The sequence below is a fragment of the Oncorhynchus mykiss genome, chromosome 10 (assembly GCF_057628025.1).
Source record: "Oncorhynchus mykiss isolate SJ-2025 chromosome 10, ASM5762802v1, whole genome shotgun sequence".
Lineage (NCBI taxonomy): Eukaryota > Metazoa > Chordata > Actinopteri > Salmoniformes > Salmonidae > Oncorhynchus > Oncorhynchus mykiss.
In genome coordinates, this window is record NC_143031.1 from 24,824,657 (window position 1) to 24,845,386 (window position 20,730).

The 20,730-nt window shown below is 38.8% G+C and overlaps 1 protein-coding gene across 6 annotated transcripts in view; it reads right to left on the bottom strand.

Annotated features, from left to right (window-relative positions):
• Positions 1-20,437, bottom strand: part of LOC110534869 (cell adhesion molecule 1) — a 502,342-nt gene extending 481,905 nt beyond the window's left edge. For 5 of the 6 annotated variants that reach the window (XM_036989933.2, XM_036989932.2, XM_036989931.2 and 2 more), the window contains exon 1: positions 20,314-20,437. In XM_036989933.2, coding sequence (XP_036845828.2) covers positions 20,314-20,386 — 73 coding nt within the window. In that variant the 5' untranslated portion in view covers positions 20,387-20,437. The remainder of the gene's footprint in view (positions 1-20,313) is intronic. The other variant, XM_036989930.2, reaches the window with a different exon arrangement.
• Between the last annotated feature and the right edge of the window lie 293 nt (positions 20,438-20,730).

Here is a 20,730-nt window from a genome sequence, read left to right on the forward strand (position 1 = left end):
TTCTTACTTTCAATGACGGCCTAGGGACGGTGGGTTAATTGCCTTGTTCAGGGGCAGAACGACAGATTTTTACCTTGTCAGCTCAGGGATTCAATCTTGCAACCTTACGGTTAACTAGTCCAACGCTCTAACCACCTGCCTCACGAGGAGCCCGCCTGTTACGCAAATGCAGTAAGAAGCCAAGGTAAGTTGCTAGCTAGCATTAAACTTAATCAATCATAATAACTAGTTATAACTACACATAGTTGATGATATCACTAGTTTATCTAGCGTGTCCTGCGTTGCATATAATCGATGCAGTGCGCATTCGCGAAAAAGGACTGCCGTTGCTCCAACGTGTACCTAACCATAAACACCAATGCCTTTCTTAAAATCAAAACACAAGTATATATTTTTAAACTTGCATATTTAGCTAAAAGAAATCCAGGTTAGCAGGAAATATTAACCAGGTGAAATTGCATCACTTCTCTTGCGTTCATTGCACGCAGAGTCAGGGTATATGCAACAGTTTGGGCCGCCTGGCTCGTTGCGAATTCGTTGCGAATTACTTACCTACATTACTCATCTCATATGTATATACTGTACTCGATACCATCTACTGCATCTTGCCTATGCCGTTCTGTACCATCACTCATTCATATCTTTATGTACATATTCTTTATCCCTTTACACTTGTGTGTATAAGGTAGTAGTTTTGGAATTGTTAGGTTAGCTTACTCATTGGTTATTACTGCATTGTCGGAACTAGAAGCACAAGCATTTCGCTACACTCACATTAACATCTGCTAACCATGTGTATGTGACAAATAAATTTGATTTGAACTAATTTACCAGAATTTTACGTAATTATGACATAACATTGAAGGTTGTGCAATGTAACAGGAAAATTTAGACTGATGGATGCCACCCGTTAGATAAAATACGGAACAGTTCCGTATTTCACTGAAAGAATAAACGTCTTGTTTTCGAGATGATAGTTTCCGGATTCGACCATATTAATGACCTACGGCTTGCATTTCTGTGTGTTATTATGTTATAATTAAGTCTATGATTTGATAGAGCAGTCTGACTGAGCGATGGTAGGCACCAGCAGGCTCATAAGCATTAATTCAAACAGCACTTTCGTGTGTTTTGACAGCAGCTCTGCTGTTTATGGCTTCGTGCCTATCAACTCCCGAGATTAGGCTGGTGTAACGATGTGGTGTGAAATGGCTAGCTAGTTAGCGGGGTGCGCGCTAATAGCATTTCAAACGTCACCTGCTCTGAGACTTGGAGTAGTTGCTCCACTTGCTCTGCATGGGTAACGCTGCTTCGAGGATGGCTGTTGTCGTTGTGTTCCTGGTTCGAGCCCAGGTAGGAGCGAGGAGAGGTACGGAAGCTATACTGTTATAGGCACTTTAGTATTGCCAGTGTAAGAACATCCAATAGTCAAAGGTATATGAAACACAAATGTTATAGAGAGAAATAGTCCTATAATAACTACAACCTAAAACTTCTTACCTGGGAATATTGAAGACTCCTGTTAAAAGGAACCACCAGCTTTCATATGTTCTCATGTTCTGAACAAGGAACTTAAACATTAGCTTTCTTACATGGCACATATTGCACTTTTACTTTCTTCTCCAACATTTTGTTTTTGCATTATTTAAACCAAATTGAACATGTTTCATTATTTACTTGAGGCTAAATTGATTTTATTGATGTATTATATTAAGGTAAAATAAGTGTTCATTCAGTATTGTTGTAATTGTCATTATTACAAATACATATTAAAAATCTTCCGATTAATCGGTTTCGGCTTTGTTCGTCCTCCAATAATCGGTATCGGCGTTGAAAAATCACAATCGGTCGACCTCTAGTTCAAACACACCAAAACAGTCACGAAGAGGGCACGACAACACCACTTCCCTCTCAGAAGGCTTAAAAGATTTGGCCTGGGCCCTAAGATTCTAAAAAAGCTATACAGCTGCACCATCAAGAGCATCTTGACTGGCTGCATCACCACTTAATATGTACCGCACGGCAAGAGGTACACCAATGCACTAAGTCTGGAACCAACAGGACCCTGAACAGCTTCTACCCCCAAGCCATAAAACTGCTAAATAGTTAGTCCAGGTAGTTATTTGGTTAACTATCTGCATTGACCCTTTTTGCACTAACTTTGACACATACACGGCCCTAAATGGTCACCCACTGTTCTCCTCTCAAAAAATACGATTTCTCCAGCTCTTGCACTTCAACGGGGACAAGGCATTATAAAATTAGGCTAAATAATGAGGGCAGCTAAACCAACAAGTGTTATTTTCTGGCACACAGAAACCCACAACAGAAATGCAACAGGGGAATGGAAACAAATTAGAATGCACTCAATGAATCAATATCAGAACGCGACTAAATGAAAAAAGCCTAAATAGGCTCAAAAGGCACTTGAGCAATCTTTAAGGAATCGACTCAAACTACCGAAGACTGCATGCACAATTATATTTTTCTGTCTACAAGGAAACTTTGGCTTCAGCTACAAAAGAAACTGTGAACAAATCAAAACTGAACAATGTAAGCCATCAAAGGAAGGATTGTCATCCAAAGAGAGCCTAAAACATCCAAGTCATTGAACTTCCGAAATCCTTCCAGCATGAGTTCACTCCAAAAGCAGGTAACGTCAAGTCAATACGAACTGCACACTGACTGAGGTGCAAAAACCTGTAGCGTACCAAAGTTGGGCCTCTTGATCAAAGTGTCCAGAGGTTTATCGAGAAAATAGTCTATGACAGGGTGTTATATAACAAAGACGTCTAGTATTTTCTAATTGGAAATGTCTTTTGAAAATGCTTTAGTGCTGATTAAACTAAAATGCTGCTCTTACAGTTTTTAAACATACTGTGGAGCTAGACTATATACAGTGCCTTGCGAAAGTATTCGGCCCCCTTGAACTTTGCGACCTTTTGCCACATTTCAGGCTTCAAACATAAAGATATAAAACTGTATTTTTTGTGAAGAATCAACAACAAGTGGGACACAATCATGAAGTGGAACGACATTTATTGGATATTTCAAACTTTTTTAACAAATCAAAAACTGAAAAATTGGGCGTGCAAAATTATTCAGCCCCTTTACTTTCAGTGCAGCAAACTCTCTCCAGAAGTTCAGTGAGGATCTCTGAATGATCCAATGTTGACCTAAATGACTAATGATGATAAATACAATCCACCTGTGTGTAATCAAGTCTCCGTATAAATGCACTTGCACTGTGATAGTCTCAGAGGTCCGTTAAAAGCGCAGAGAGCATCATGAAGAACAAGGAACACACCAGGCAGGTCCGAGATACTGTTGTGAAGAAGTTTAAAGCCGGATTTGGATACAAAAAGATTTCCCAAGCTTTAAACATCCCAAGGAGCACTGTGCAAGCGATAATATTGAAATGGAAGGAGTATCAGACCAACGCAAATCTACCAAGACCTGGCCGTCCCTCTAAACTTTCAGCTCATACAAGGAGAAGACTGATCAGAGATGCAGCCAAGAGGCCCATGATCACTCTGGATGAACTGCAGAGATCTACAGCTGAGGTGGGAGACTGTCCATAGGACAACAATCAGTCGTATATTGCACAAATCTGGCCTTTATGGAAGAGTGGCAAGAAGAAAGCCATTTCTTAAAGATATCCATAAAAAGGGTTGTTTAAAGTTTGCCACAAGCCACCTGGGAGACACACCAAACATGTGGAAGAAGGTGCTCTGGTCAGATGAAACCAAAATTGAACTTTTTGGCAACAATGCAAAACGTTGTGTTTGGTGTAAAAGCAACACAGCTCATCACACTGAACACACACCATCCCCACTGTCAAACATGGTGGTGGCAGCATCATGGTTTGGGCCTGCTTTTCTTCAGCAGGGACAGGGAAGATGGTTAAAATTGATGGGAAGATGGATGGAGCCAAATACAGGACCATTCTGGAAGAAAACCTGATGGAGTCTGCAAAAGACCTGAGACTGGGACGGAGATTTGTCTTCCAACAAGACAATGATCCAAAACATAAAGCAAAATCTACAATGGAATGGTTCAAAAATAAACATATCCAGGTGTTAGAATGTCCAAGTCAAAGTCCAGACCTGAATCCAATCGAGAATCTGTGGAAAGAACTGAAAACTGCGGTTCACAAATGCTCTCCATCCAACCTCACTGAGCTCGAGCTGTTTTGCAAGGAGGAATGGGAAAAAATTTCAGTCTCTCGATGTGCAAAACTGATAGAGACATACCCCAAGCGACTTACAGCTGTAATCACAGCAAAAGGTGGCGCTACAAAGTACTAACTTAAGGGGACTGAATAATTTTGCACGCCCAATTTTTCAGTTTTTGATTTGTTAAAAAAGTTTGAAATATCCAATAAATATCGTTCCACTTCATGATTGTGTCCCACTTGTTGTTGATTCTTCACAAAAAAATACAGTTTTATATCTTCATGTTTGAAGCCTGAAATGTGGCAAAAGGTCGCAAAGTTCAAGGGGGCCGAATACTTTCGCAAGGCACTGTACCCATGACTATGTGGTGTGAGGTTGCAGTGGTAGTTAACTTGACTTCACACTGCTGAATTTCAATAAGAACTTATCATAATTCTTGCAACCAACCAAGACGGACCCTTTGCAGCAACTGTGGATGTTCTTGTTGAACAACCACTCATAGATAAATCGATGGAAAATAACTGCAAAACATTACACAAAAACCAAATCATGTGATAAGAGCACACACACCCGCTGAATAGATTAAGTGGTTATGGTCTCAGTAGATAGCACCTTCAGAGTAGAATTAGCACAAGAGGGCATTTTTGTCTCAATAAAAGAAAACCTTTACTCTGAAAAATGGCATGATTGCCCTCAAACATGAGACATGAGGATGTTGTATGGGTTTTAAAGTAGTGCTAATGGATCTTCATAAGCTACACTTAATGGGAGATATTTCTTGTGTAGGAGGCAATATGATGTATGGGGTAGCAGTTTCTTCCGCTGCAATGGCTTCACACAAGTCAGGTGGTAGGGATGGCTGAGGTGGGAAGGTGGAGGGATGGGATTGCAGGAGGGGGAATGTATCTCAGAATTCAATTCCACCGCTCATTAAATACCTGCTGAATAGATTCAAACCATTCGTTAACACGACGGTTCAAATTTCCTGCCAGCGTCAAGGTACATTCTGTTAATGTTAACTTGTAAATAGGTGATGTGTAAATGACTTTCATTTTTAGTGCAAGATAAATTCTAATTATGTTAAATGTTCAAAATAGCCATATACGTAACGCTATGGCACGGTGGTAGACGTGATGCAACCCTTAATGATATTAAAGATGGATTGATATCAATGAGATTAAATGTACGCCTAATGTTTACCAAAAACATGCTTCTTGGTCGTATTGTGCATATCAACCACTGGTTCAACAACTTGTTTATCATATATGCATAGTCACTTTAACTATACATTCATGTACATACTACCTCAATTGGCCCGACCAACCAGTGCTCCCGCACATTGGCTAACCGGTGTGGTGACCGTTGTTTTAGTTAATGTGACGACTGTTGCTCATCGAATGATTAAAGTTTCTAATTGCGTGATTAACTGAATCAAGCAATTATTAACTAATTAACCTGGGGCACCATGGGAAAACTAGTTTTTATTGAGTTTCTATTTCCCAAATTAACTCAAAGAATATTGATTTTACAACAGCCGCTAATTAACCAGTTACCTCTACCATCTCGTTCTGAACGTCGTATAGTCTGTGAATCTGCACGGACACGGGTCTCACCAATGTGTTCGTACCACACCAATCTTAGTTGAATATTTATTTACTAAAAAGCTAAAATGATAAAAGATACACATAGACAAAACACATTATAGGCTATACATGGAAGTGATGCCATCGTTTATTAAAAAAAATGTTTGTCTTTATAATGGTCGAAACAAACTGAAATCATAATATTATCTGTGTACACTGTACAATCACTTCGTTAGATAGAGCCTCAAATATCACATGTATTTGTATACACAGAGTACAAAAAATTAAGGTCACCTGCTCTTTCCATGACAGACTGACCATGTTAATCTAGTTGAAAGCCATGATCCACTCTGAAACACTGAAGTTTCTAAAAACTGTTTCAATCATGTCTGAGTATAACAGAACTTATGTAGCAGGCAAAACCCAGAGGACAAACCATTCAGATTTTTATTATTTTTTTGTCTATTCAATGAGTTTATTGGGAAACCAGATTTAAGGGACTTGTTTGCAGTTCCTACCGCTTCAAACTGGATGTCACCAGTCTTTAGAAATTGGTTGAGGTTATTCCTTTGTGTAATGAAGAAGTTCGGCCATCTTGAATGAGTGTCATTTGAAGTGTACTTCTTGAGAGAGGCGCATGACTCGAAAAGTAGCGTCAGTTTGTGGTCTTCCTGTATTGAACACAGCGTTTAAAAATACCTAAAATACACAACGTTTAAAAATACCTAAAGTTTTATGACAAAAGTAGTTTGAAATGTTTTGAGCAAATATTTTTTGGGGCAAATTGGAAACTGTTTTTCTGAATCAAGCACGCCAAATAAACTGACATTTTGTTTTAAGGACATTACGTTGGATCAGCCTGTAGTGTGGTTTCCACTTTAATTTTGAGGTTGACTCCAAATCCAGACCTCCATGGGTTGATCAAATTACCAATGGAAATCAAATTTTCGGTGATTTTGTTGTCAGCACATTCAACTATGTAAAGAAAAAAATTGTTAATAAAAATATTTCATTCATTCAGATCTAGGATGTGTTATTTTAGTGTTCCCTTTAATTTTTTGAGCAGTGTATTTAAGTGCCTTTGAACGGGGTACGGTACTAGGTGCCAGGCGCACTTGTTTGTGTCAAGAACTGCAACGCTGATGTGTTTTCCCACGCTCAACAGTTTCCCGTGTATCAAGAATGGTCCACCACCCAAAGGACATCTGGCCAACTTGACAACCGTGGAAAGCATTGGAGTCAACATGGGCCAGCATCCTTGTGGAACGCTTTCGACACCTTGTAGAGTCCATGCCCCAACCGATTGAGGCTGTTCTGGGGGAAAAAAGGTAGGGTGCAACTCAATATTAGCAAGGTGTTCCTAATGTTTGGTATACTCAGTGTATATTTACTGTACACATAAATCGTGGCAAATTGGTTTGTTTCAGTTATGTCTTTGGTAACATTCGCATGGGTAAAAAAATAATAAAATGAATGACTATTTGACAATAGAGCCTCCCACAATGGCTGCAGGATGAAGTTGCTGAAGAGCAACTACAAATACTTATTTTCCACCATAAATTCATTGAAATTCCTACAATGTGATTTTCTGGATTTTTTTTTCTCATTTTGCCTGTCATAGTTGAAGTGTACCTATGATGAAAATTACAGGCCTCTCTCATATTTTTAAGTGGGAGAACTTGCACAATTGGTGGCTGACTAAATACTTTTTTGCCCCACTGTATGTGTTGTATAGCCTGCCACTGTTAAAATAAAACACAATAGAAACATTTTTAAAAACTTAACTAAATAAAAGTGGATCTGAAAATTAACTGAAACTAAAACTGAATTTCAATGAAAATATAAAAACGAATAGAAATAAAAACACTAAACTATAATATCAAAATGTTGGAAAACCTTAGACAACTTTCATAAATTCAGCACACAAATCAGACCACTTCAGCTTAAATGCCTGTGTTGAATAAAGCTCTGTTTTCCTCCTTTAAATTTGAACAAAGAGGAGTTTTGAAAGAATTACAAAAAAATATTCTGATGCTAGTTGGCATACATTTTGGTAGAGAGGGTCTTTTGATGATAGAAATGTAAGCAAGAAAAGCGCATTATTCGTTTAAACTCGGGTAATCATGTACATGATTGGTTTGAATAAGAGCTTTTGTCAAATGGCATTGACCTATATGAATTTTCAACCACTGGCAAGAATTTCAAAGTTGAATGAGGCACTATATTGTATAGCACATGGTGCCAATAAAACAAAGAGAAAGACTATCCATTCTTCCCATGAGAGAAAATGTTGGAAGGAATGTGGGTAGCACCGTCATAAATCAACCACCAAAGGCCTATGATTGATGACAGTGTCATGTATTTCACAAAGGCTTCATAAAAATGAAGAAAAATATGTTACATAATAGATTTAGTAAAAATAAGCTATGCCTACATTGAGCTTAACATCAGTAGTCAAGTGGATATCAGAGCAGCGTTAAGTGGCCTTTTGAGAGCAACTCCATCTAAGCAGCATGTTAGTATCCGCCATATTGCTTGAACCGGTCTTGTCCTTTCAGATGAGTGAGGAGTCGAGGTAATAGCACCTAAGAGGGGACACAGTCACATGGACATTGGATTCTCTGTCTATTAGCAAATCCCCGCTTGTGATAATGTATCAACTTCAACCTTTGCGTAAACACTATTCTATCCACTAGCCTATTGATGATTTCTACTTTTATCTGTATCAGTTGCTGAATCAATGTTTGCTGGCTCCAGTCTTAAAATGGTTTATTACTAGTCATTATAAACCAAACCATCATCCAAGGCTTTCATTTTTAAGAGCTGAGAATTTTTTTTTTTTTTTTACAAAAAGTAAATTACTTCAAAACCTTGGACTAAATGGTGAACTGAAGTTTCATAATGCAGTACAATTTAATTCTCAATTAATTATGTATGAATGCCATCAACACTGCTTTTTGAAAACAATTTTTAAAAGTTAACAGCTCCCTTCCGGGAGCATTTAGTTCTGTATGCCCAGAGCCATCATTGTTATAACACTTAAGTTATTGTTGTGGCTGCTGCTGTTGCTGCTATTATTATTAATCAATATTGTAGGACAGAAGGCATCAGGAATAAGGCAGGAAATCTGTCTAAGTGTCCAAACTAAGTAAGAATTAAGAGGGATCTTGTCTCGCTCTGTCATTTCTGCAGGGCCAAGCGACCAATCAATAGGAAGGCAGTTTGCTAGTCTCCAGCCATAATCCTCAAAAATATTATTATGCGGATTAGTTTCTCCCTCACCCATTTCATTTTCAGTCTAGAAGGTATTAGTCTGACAGCCAAGTGGAGCCCATCCAATACTACACACTTCAAAGCAGCAGCAAACTGTCTAAGAAAAGCAACGTGGTTCAAACATTTCCTTTCATCTTTATTCTCAGGATAAAACATAGGCTAGGCCTAGGCTGTGCCTACTGCTGCCCCCGTTGATAGATTGCTAATAAAAGGTATTCACGCTAGAGTAGATTATAGTGTGTGTACATATTTATTTATTTTATTCTCTAACTCTACACAATGTTATTAGATAATAGTGCTATTTAGGGACAATACATACTTCAAACAATTTACCACAAGGGAGGGCCTAGTGTGCATTTTCACACAAGACTTCCCTTGCATCACCCAGCTCTGAGAAAAAATTGGGGTTCTATTCAATCTGTAAAGCTGAACCATTACAGATTCCTCAACATTAATGTAAAAGGTAATTTCAGATTGAACTGACATATGTAGCATTTACTGTGATTGCAGTCTCTGCAAAAGCAGGAACATTCCCTTTAAAATTTCAATCATACTGTAAAGCTGAACTTTCGCAATGCGGATTGAATAGAGCCCTTAGACTGTATAATCCTGTAGCATCTGGCATTTGTGCAGACAAAACAGCCAAGCTATCATCAGACAAGACACTGCAGCAATAGGTAGGGAACAAATGGACAGGAACTGAATACAATGATCACAAGGGATCCAATTCTGTGGGAGACAGTGAGGGTCTCGTCAGAGCCAAATTCACTGAAAAGTAACGAGCGTTATGCTAATGTCAGACAAGAGAATGCAGATCACTGCAAGTCCAATAAGCCCAGTTGATAGATACCTGTACTGTATTTTAAAGGATGCGTTTCCCTTACAATGATGAAGCAGTATGTGTTTGTTCAGGGGTATGCATGCATATTATTTATGCTTCCATACATGTTTTTAATTCATTGTTGGACCCAGCATTACATGGATGAATGCATGCAAAATAAATTGCCCACTTATATAATTCAACAGCTCTTCTAGTCTGATTTAATGACAGCTTGCTATAACAAGCTTATTAGGGGCCTAACAACTCTGGGGGGAGATCTAGCCCTAATCAAAATATTTGTTTTGGTACAAATATTTTCAGAGCAGTGGGCTAGTCTTAGAAGATGTCATCATAACAACGGTCCTAAGTCAAATAATATTTTTTTCCTACAATGCAGTGGCATAATGTGCAGTAGTTTCAAAATGTCTGATTTTAATCCAGCATCCCTCATCAGGTATTGTGTTGGTAGCTTTACTTGTTCAATCAGTTGGCACCTCAGTAAAGACTTAAAGACACAGAAGGCTAAGAGCACCATCGCCAGATGTGACCAAGCCCAGTCATCTGTTGACAGAGGGGTACAGCAGCAACCCACCTCCCCCCACAATAAAGCCATTGTTCTTCATTACTTCTCAGGGCACCAGAGAAAAACAGAGCAGCAGCAAATATAAAGGTCAATTTTCACTAGGGATGCACAATTTATATCGGAATCAGCCAATATTTGCTAAAAATGCAAACAGTTTAACCCTGAGGTGCAAAACCGATGTCAAAGCTGGATGTGCATACCTATATAACATGTGATGACGACACGTAAAACTTTGCGCTACACATGCAACAGAGTAGAGGTCGACGGATTATGATTTTTCAACGCCAATACCGTTTATTGGAGGACCAAAAACGCCGATACCGATTATTGGAGGACCAAAAAAGCAGAAACCGATTAATCAGACACATTTTTTTTAACCTTTCTGATCTCCCCATCCCGGATCCGGGTTCGTGAATACAGACTCAAGCTCATTACCATAACGCAACGTTAACTATTCATGAAAATCGCAAATCAAATGAAATAAATATGCTAGCTCTCAAGCTTAGCCTTTTGTTAACAACACTGTCATCTCAGATTTTCAAAATATGCTTCTCAACCATTGCAAAACAATCATTTGTGTAACAGTATTGATGGCTAACGTAGCATTTAGCATTAGCATTCAGCTGGCAACATTTACACAAAAAAACAGAAAAGCATTCAAAAAAATCATTTACCTTTGAAGAACTTCAGATGTTTTCATTGAGGAGACTCTCAGATAGCAAATGTTCAGTTTTTCCTGAAAGATTATTTGTTTAGGACAAATCGCTCCGTTTTCTGCGTCACGTTTAGCTATGAAAAAAACCCTGTATCCAGGATTGTGTAAATCTATCAGCAAGCTCATTAGCATAACACAACGTTAACTATTTATGAAAATCGCAAATGAAATGAAATAAATATGCCATCTCTCAAGCTTAGCCTTTTGTAAACAACACTGTCATCTCAGATTTTCAAAATATGCTTCTCAACCATAGGAAAACAATCATTTGTGTAAAAGTAGCTAGCTAGAGTTAGCATTTCGCGTTAGCATTTAGCGTTAGCATTAGCGTTAGCATCCAGCACGCAACATTAACAAAAACATAAAAGCCTTCAAATAAAATCATTTACCTTTGAAGAACTTCTGATGTTTTCAATGAGGATACTCTCAGTTAGATAGCAGATGCTCAGTTTTTCCAAAAAGATTCCTTGTGTATTAGAAATAGCTCCGTTTTATACATCACATTTGGCTACCAAAAAAAATCCATAAATTCAGTCCTCAAAACGCAAACTTTTTTCCAAATTAACTCCATAATATCGACTGAAAACATGGCAAACGTTGTTTAGAATCAATCCTCAAGGTGTTTTTCACATATCTCTTCATTGATACATCGTTCTTGGAAACATGCTTTCTCTCCTGAATCCCAGGAGAAAATGCCTGCACCTGAAGATTACGCACAAATTTAGACAAAGGACACCGGGCGGACCTCTGGAAAATGTAGTCTCTTATGGCCAATCTTCCAATGATATGCCTACAAATACGTCACAATGCTGCTAAGACCTTGGGCGAACGACAGAAAGTGTAGGCTCATTCGTTGCGCAATCACAGCCATATAAGGAGAGAATGGAAAACAGAGCTTCAGAAATTCTGCTAATTCCTGGGTGATGCATCATCTTGGTTTCGCCTGTAGAATGAGTTCTGGGGCACTTACAGACAAAATCTTTGCAGATTCTGAAACTTCAGAGTGTTTTCTTTCCAAAACTGTCAAGAATATGCATAGTCGAGCATCTTTTCGTGACAAAATATCGCGCTTAAAACGGGAACGTTTTTTATCCAAAAATGAAATAGCGCCCCTAGAGCTCTAACTGGTTAACATGTATTTGTAATAACGACAATTACGTCAATACTGAATGAACAGTTATTTTAACTTAATATAATACATCAATAAAATCAATTTAGCCTCAAGTAAATAATGAAACATGTTCAATTTGGTTTAAATAATGCAAAAACAAAGTGTTGGAGAAGAAAGTAAAATTGCAATATGTGCTATGCAAGAAAGCTAACGTTTCAGTTCCTTGCTCAGAACATGAGAACATATGAAAGCTGGTGGTTTCTTCTAAATATTCTTACCTGGGAATATTGGTTGTAGATATTATGGGAATTATTGTACTATTTCCCTCTATACCATTTGTATTTCATTAACCTTTGACTATTGGATGTTCTTATAGGCACTTTAGTATTGCTAGTGTAACAGTATAGCTTCCGTCCCTCTCCTCGCTCCTCCCTGGGCTCGAACCAGCAACACAACGACAATTAGCGCGCGCTAACTAGCTAGCCATTTCACTTCGGTTACACAAGCCTCATCTCGGGAGTTGATAGGCTTGAGATGCAGTACCTTAGACCGCTGCATCCGTGTGTGTATGTGTGTTAAGCATTCTAGTGCAGTTAAATAGTTAAAAGGCAGCTAAAATGGTTCGTTATTTTTGGCAAGGAAAATATCGGATATCGGCCAAAAACGTAATATCGGTGCATCACAAATTTTCACAACAGCTTTAAAAATCACTGGGCTACTGTCTTAACAGCTCAACAAACTCAATATAGGATACAGGAAGGGAAGCATTCACATTTTGTTAGGAAATGGGAGCTCAAATTACCTAAACACAGTTAAAAAGGTTAACGGATTCAAACTCACTAAAAAGGATATCCATACTCCAAACTAGAGGTCGACTGATTAATTGGAATGGCCGATTTCAAGTTTTCATAACAATCGGTAATCGGCATTTTTGGACACCGATCATGGCCGATTACATTGCACTCCACGAGGAGACTGCGCGGCAGGCTGACTAAGGAGCTGTAAGGTACTAGCTAGCATTAAACTTATCTTATAAAAAACAATCAATCAATCTTAACATAATCACTAGTTAACTTCACATGGTTGATGATATTACTAGTTTGTCCTGAGTTGCATATAATCGATGCGGTGCCTGTTAATTTATCGTTGAATCACAGCCTACTTCACCAAACGGGTGATTTAACTTCTCTAGGGTAGAGGGCAGCATTTGGAATTTTGGATGAAAAGCATGCCCAAATTAAACGGCTTGCTACTCAGGCCCAGAAGATATGAAGTGCATATAATTAGTAGATTTGGATAGAAAACACTAATGTTTCCGAAACTGTTAAAATAGTGTCTGAGAAACAGAACTGATTTGGCAGGCGAAAACCTACTTCCTGAATGGATTTTTCGTAGGTTTTCAATACAATGCCATTACAGTATCCATTGACTTAGGACTCAATTTGCAGTTCCTATGCCTTCCACTAGATGTCAACAGGCTTTAGAAATTGTTTCAGGCTTGTATTCTGATAAATGAGGGAGTAAGACCTGTCTGAATGAGTGGACCCTTGTCGTGTCACAGAGCTTTTTCCATGCGCAATCCCGAGAGAATGCCTTTCTTGTTTACCTTTTATATTGACAACGTTATTTTCCGGTTGAAATATTATAGATCATTTAGGCTAAAAACAACCTGAGGATTGAATATAAACATTGTTTGACATGTTTCTATGAACTTTATGAATAAAATTTGGATTTTTTTGTCTGCCTGTTTTGACTGCGTTTGAGCCTGTGGATTACTGAAGAAAACAAAACGGAGGTTTTCAGATATAAAGAGACTTTATAGAAACAAAAGGAACATTTATTGAGTAAATGAATGTCTTCTGAGTGCCACCATATGAAGATCATCAAAGGTAAGGGATTCATTTTCTCTCTATTTCTGACTTGTGTAACTCTTCTACTTGGCTGGTTACTGTTTGTAATGATTTGTCTGCTGGGCTATGTTCTCAAATAATCGTAAGGTATGCTTCGCCATAAAGCATTTTTTAAATTATTGCCTGCTAACATGAATTTATTTTAACTAGGGAAATTGTGTCACTTCTCTTGCGTTCTGTGCAACAGTCAGGGTAAATGCAGCCGTTTAGGCCACCTGGCTCATTGCGAAGACAGCCAACTTCGCCAAACGGGATAATTTAACAAAAGCGCATTTGCAAAAAAGCACAATCATTGCACGAATGTACCTAACCATAAACATCAATGCCTTCCTTAAAATCAAGACACAGAAGTATATTTTTTTTAAACTGCATATTTAGTTAAAAGAAATTCATGTTAGCAGGCAATATTAAACTAGGGAAATTGTGTCACTTCTCTTGCGTTCATTGCATGCAGTCAGGGTATATGCAACAGTTTGGGCCGCCTGGCTCGTTGCGAACAAATTTAGCAGAATTTTACGTAATTATGACATAACGCTGAAGGTAGTGCAATGCAACAGCAATATTTAGACTCATGGATGCCACCCGTTAGATAAAATACGGAACGGTCCCGTATTTCACTGAAAGAATAAACGTTCTGTTTTCGAAATGATGGTTTCCGGATTTGACCACATTAATGACCTACGGCTAGTATTTCTGTGTGTTACTATATTATAATTAAGTCTATGATTTGATAGAGCAGTCTGACTGAGCGGTGGTAGGCAGCAGCAGGCTCGTAAGCATTCATTCAAACAGCACTGTCCTGCATTTGCCAGCAGCTCTTCGCAATGCTTCAAGCTTTGCGCTGTGTATGACTTCAAGCCTGTCAACTCCCGAGATTAGGCTGGTAATACTAAAGTACCTATTAGAACATCCAATAGTCAAAAGGTGTATGAAATACAAATGGTATGGAGAGAAATAGTCCTATAATAACCACAACCTAAAACCTCTTACCTGGGAATATTGAAGACTCATGTTTAAAGGGACCACCAGCTTTCACATGTTCTGAGCAAGGAACTTAAACGCTTGCTTCTTTACATGGCAAATATTGCACTTTTACTTTCTACTCTGTATAGGGCCTCCCGGATGGCGCAGTGGTCTAAGGCACTGCATCGCAGATGCAAAATCAAATGGAAGAACTGCTATTTCGTTAACCCACTGCAACGCCACCGCCTTTTAAATAGTGTATCAGAGCTACAGACTTCTGGGTTGCATCATTGGATTTGTCTATTTCTTCCTCATAATTTTAGTCTGTGTGATTAACGGGGGCTGAGCTAGAGTGGCGTTTGTGAGACAAGGGCAGATCCCGAAGGGGCCCGGGCCGAGTCTTTTTACAAAAACATCTGTGGAGTCCGAATGGTTTGAGCTACAAACGATTAAAAGCTATCTATGAAAAGTTGACTCTCACGAAAACTCACATGAACAGTTGAAGTAGGAAGTTCACATACACCTCAGCCAAATACATTTAATCCTAGTAAAAATTCTGTCTTAGGTCAGTTAGGATCAACACTTCATTTTAAGAATGAAATGTCAGAATAATAGTAGAGAGTGCTTTATTTCAGCTTTTATTTCTTTCATCACATTCCCAGTGGGTCAGAAGTGTACATACACTCAATTATTATTTGGTACCATTGCCTTTAAATTGTTTAACCTGGGTCATACGTTTCAGGTAGCCTTCCACAAGCTTCCCACAATAAGGTGGGTGAATTTTGGCCCATTGCCCCTGACAGGGCTGCTATAACTGAGTCAGGTTTGTAGGCCTCCTTGCTCGCACACGCCTTTTCAGTTCTGCCCAGAAATGTTCTACAGGATTGAGGTCAAGGCTTTGTGATGGCCACTCCAGTACCTTGACTTTGTTGTCCTTAAATTCTTTGGGCTGGGGGCAGTATTGAGAAGCTTGGATGAATATGGTGCCCAGAGTAAACTGTCTGCTACTCAGGCCCAGTTGCTAATATATGCATATTATTAGTAGATTTGGATAGAAAACACTGAAGTTTCTAAAACGTTTTGAATGATGTCTGAGTATAACAGAACTCATATGGCAGGCAAAAACCTGAGAAAAAAAATCCAACCAGGAAGTGGGAAATCTGAGGTTTGTAGTTTTTCAACTCTTGGCCTATCAAATACACAGTGTCTATGGAGTCAAATTGCACTTCCTAAAGCTTCCACTAGATGTCAACAGTCTTTAGAACCTTGTTTGAGGCTTATTCTGTGAAGTGGGGGAGAATGATAGGGGATTGAGTCAGAGGTCTGCCAGAGAGCCACAAGCTGGACACGTGCATTCACGTGCGAGGTAGCTCGAGTTCCATTGCATTTCTACAGATAAAGGAATTCTCCGGTTGGAACATGATTGAAGATTTATGTTAAAAACATCCTAAAGATTGATTCTATACATCGTTTGACATGTTTCTACGGACTGTAACGGAACTTTTTGACTTTGTCTGCACCTAGTGATCGCATGTCTTGAATTTGGGTAACTGGGCTGAACGCGCTAACAAAAAGGATGTATTTGGACATAAATGGACATTATCGAACAAAACAAACATTTATTGTGGAACTGGGATTCCTGGGAGTGCATTCTGATGAAGGTAAGTGAATATTTATAATGCTATTTCTGACTTCTGTGACTACACAACATGGCGGATATCTGTTTGGGTTGTTTTGGTCTCTGAGCGCCGTACTCAGATTCTAGCATGGTGTGCTTTTTCCGTAAAGTTTTTTAAAAATCTGACACAGCGGTTGCATCAAGGAGAAGTGTATCTATAATTCCGTGCATATTAGTTGTATCTTTTATTAAATGTTTATTATGAGTATTTCTGTAAATTGATGTGGCTCTCTGCAAAAATCACTGGATGTTTTGGAACTACTGAACGTAACGAGCCAATGTAAAATGAGATTTTTTGAAATCTATATGCATTTGCACTTTTCGCACCAAAGTACGTTCATCTCTAGGAGACAGAACGCGACTCCTTCCTGAGTGGTATGACGGCTGCGTGGTCCCATGGTGTTTATACTTGCGTACGATTGTTTGTACAGATGAACGTGGTACCTTCAGGCGTTTGGAAATTGCTCCCAAGGATGAACCAGACTTGTGGAGGTCTACAAATTTTTTTCTGAGGTCTTGGCTGATTTCTTTTGATTTTCCCATGATGTCAAGCAAAGAAGCACAGAGTTTGAGTTTGAAGGTATCTGTCTGAAGAATTGTTGGGAAAATTACTTGTGTCATGCACAAAGTAGATGTCATAACCGACTTGCCAAAACTATAGTTCGTTAACAAGAAATTTGTGGAGTGCTTGAAAAACTAGTGACTCCAACCTAAGTGTATGTAAACTTCCGAATTAAACTGTAGGTGGGAGGCTTGGGCGCACCATAATGTTGGATGCCAACCGCCGATAAACCCCACAGAAGAGGCAGGGGAGACAACAGTAGTTAGCTTTAGCTAGTACACAATGGTAGACAGTGTCCTTCGCCGCCGCCTGTCAGGCATTGTTTGAAGGTAAGCCTTGTAATACATCCATAGGTACGCCTCCAATTGACTCAAATGATGTCAATTAGCCTATCAAAAGCTTTGAAATCCATGACATAATTTTTCAAGCTGTTTAAAGGCACAGTCAACTTAGTATATGTAAACTTCTGACCTACTGGAATTGTGATACAGTGAATTATAAGTGAAATAATCTGTCTATAAACAATTATTGGAAAAATGACTTGTGTCATCCTACCTGACTTAACAAAACTATAGTTTGTTAACAAGAAATCTGTGGAGTGGTTGTAAAACAAGTTTTAATGACTCCAACTTAAACTGTAAACTTCCGACTTCAACTGTATAAATGTGAAGAATACACTTGGCGTTTCTAATCACTATCAAATATGGTTATGAGAGGAAGCCCACTGGCGGGCAGTGGGAGAAGATGGATTTCTCATTGCTGAAAAATTTGACCTCAATACAGTTCTGTTCCCAAAACTAGAATATGTTATGAACAGAGTGGATGTTTTGTAGACTTTACCCTTTGCAAAAGTTTTTAAAAAATGGCATTGTTTAGAAGGAGTGCAAAGGTGAAATTTGTTAATGCACAAGCGCACTTCAGAGTAGGTGTTCCCTAATGGAAATATGCATGATACTAGAACGCACCAATAGGATCTCACTTGCTCATGCTTGGCTCTGCCCCCGTCCTTGCATGTTCTGCCCACTATGGCACATGTTTTCCCATTGGAAACGACAGTCTCTCGTTTTAAAGTTATTCATTTTTAACTAGGCAAGTCAAAACAAATGCTTATTTACAATGACGGCCTACCCTTGCCAAACCCGGACGACGCTGGACCAATTGTGCGCCGCCCTAAGGGACTCCCAATCACTGCTGGATGTGATACAGCCTGGATTCGAACCAGGGACTGTAGTGGCCCCTCTTGCACAGATGCAGTACCTTAGACCACTGCGCCACTTGAGTACATTTTTGATGGCATGCTTCAAATTCAAATTCTTCCGGCTTCATGCGCCATTGGGAGTTTTCTATTGGAATATGTGGATGAAGTCAGCACTATCACCATCTACTGGTTTTAATGTCTATGAAATATTCAGCCTAGCAGTGTGCGTGCTTTGTCTGGATAAATGCTGTGTGCACATCTTGTGAACAGCTATGTCATAGACTATACAGTAGGTGTTGGTACTTGGTAGCTTAATTAGGGTGAACCTGTTGATGATTACAGTAAACTAAACTCCCTATTGACTGAGTAGCCTGGCATATTATTTTGCATAATTGATAGAGTTTGCCCAACATTGTAAATCAACACGTTGTAGAAAAGAGATGGGTGCATCGAAAAACAAGTGTGTTTTGCATTTGGCAGAGTAAAACCGCATGCCAGGTTTTTCGGAGAAACGTTGATTCGTTTCCACAAGACTAGGCTATGATAATTCAATAAATAACTTTATTCACATTGCATTTTTAACAAACATGAATTACAGTACATATGACACAAATTGCAGAGATTCAATCGAGTTTAGCTAGCCACATCTGAATTGCCATATTTTCATTCATCATGAATTGTATTCCCAACGCATCTCTTGCTAGAGCTCGTGGCATGATACAGTATTTGCAATACTGAATCAGCTGACAATGTGTAATAGCCTATCCAGTTGACTAGTCTATAACAGCACACACTCATGTTATATTTTAAGCCACTGATTTGACTTTTAAAAGGTGTTTAGGAAGCAAGCAAAATCAAAACAGCACCACTAACAACTTATGTCTCCATCGGTGTACTGTACACCACTGACACCGTTCCCTGGGCATTCAACTGTTAGGTATAGCTTCAGAGTAGCCTACCTAGCAACATAGATACCTAGCTGTATCAGCAGTCTGCCAGGTCACACATGCGACACACAAAGTGACTATTCAATCACGCCAGTAGGCCTATGGATCATAGTTTGAGCAAACTAAATCAAATGTCTAAATACATGTAATAAAGCTGCGCATTTTTTCGGTAAAGTGATGCAATGTAAATTAGCCTAAACTTCAGCATGGTAACGCGCTCAGAATAGCTCCCGCTACAAATATTCAGCATTCATTGTAGGCTACGGCGTTCAACAGAATCTGGACATTCGCAACATAAAAGTGTTCAGAACATCTGACTGGTTAATTATAACTAACCATATTAAACTTGCACACTGAAGTTGAATTTATGGTCTTTATACTTTGGAAAATCAACTATTTTCATATCCAATTTCGCTCATTTAAACTCCCAGCTGCAGCTTTGTGAGTATTGCAGTGGCAAAGGGCTCAAGACTAAGGGAAAACTAGCCAAAGTGATTTGTGTTGAGGGGTTAGTATGGAAGACAGAAAGATCTGTAACGGCTATATGAGTGAAATTAAAAAATTCAAAGAATGTAACAAATATTTGAGTCTTCTTTAGGCACATGGAATATCGTATTCCAACTTGAAGAACTGTTAGGCTACACTCAATGGTTAACTAATAAACTACTAAAATTATACGGGCACATCCAGAAAAAAGCTTGCTCTGAATGCAGACTCATTTTTGCCCACTCCTCCATGTCCATATAAAATCATTAAAAATACGTAGGTTTGTTTAGTTTTTCGTCGAAATCCTACCTTTGTGAAGAGCTGCTGGAATCACGAACAAAAAGAGAAGAGTAGCGAGAGATCCGTTGCCTGTGATCGCCATGTTGTACACCTGCTTCAATCTGGCTGCTGGAGTAGTAGCTAGCTACTTCACCTAGCGACAACGCGAATCACTTTAATGATATGCATGGCGGGGAGGGAACAATTCAAATTCATTTTTTAAAAGATGGTTAAACAACTAAGAAAGGTTATACAAGTGTTACTGTGGGTTCTTATTGAATAATGCACAACTGAGGGAAAATCGTTTATTTTATTTTCAACCATTCCAGAACATTAAATCATTTTTGTGTGAAGGGTTCAAGGCAAAACATCCAGTGAATTTTCAAAACTTCCGTAATTATTTGTTTTGTGACAAACAGTGCTTAGATTACTCATAGATGGCTCGTC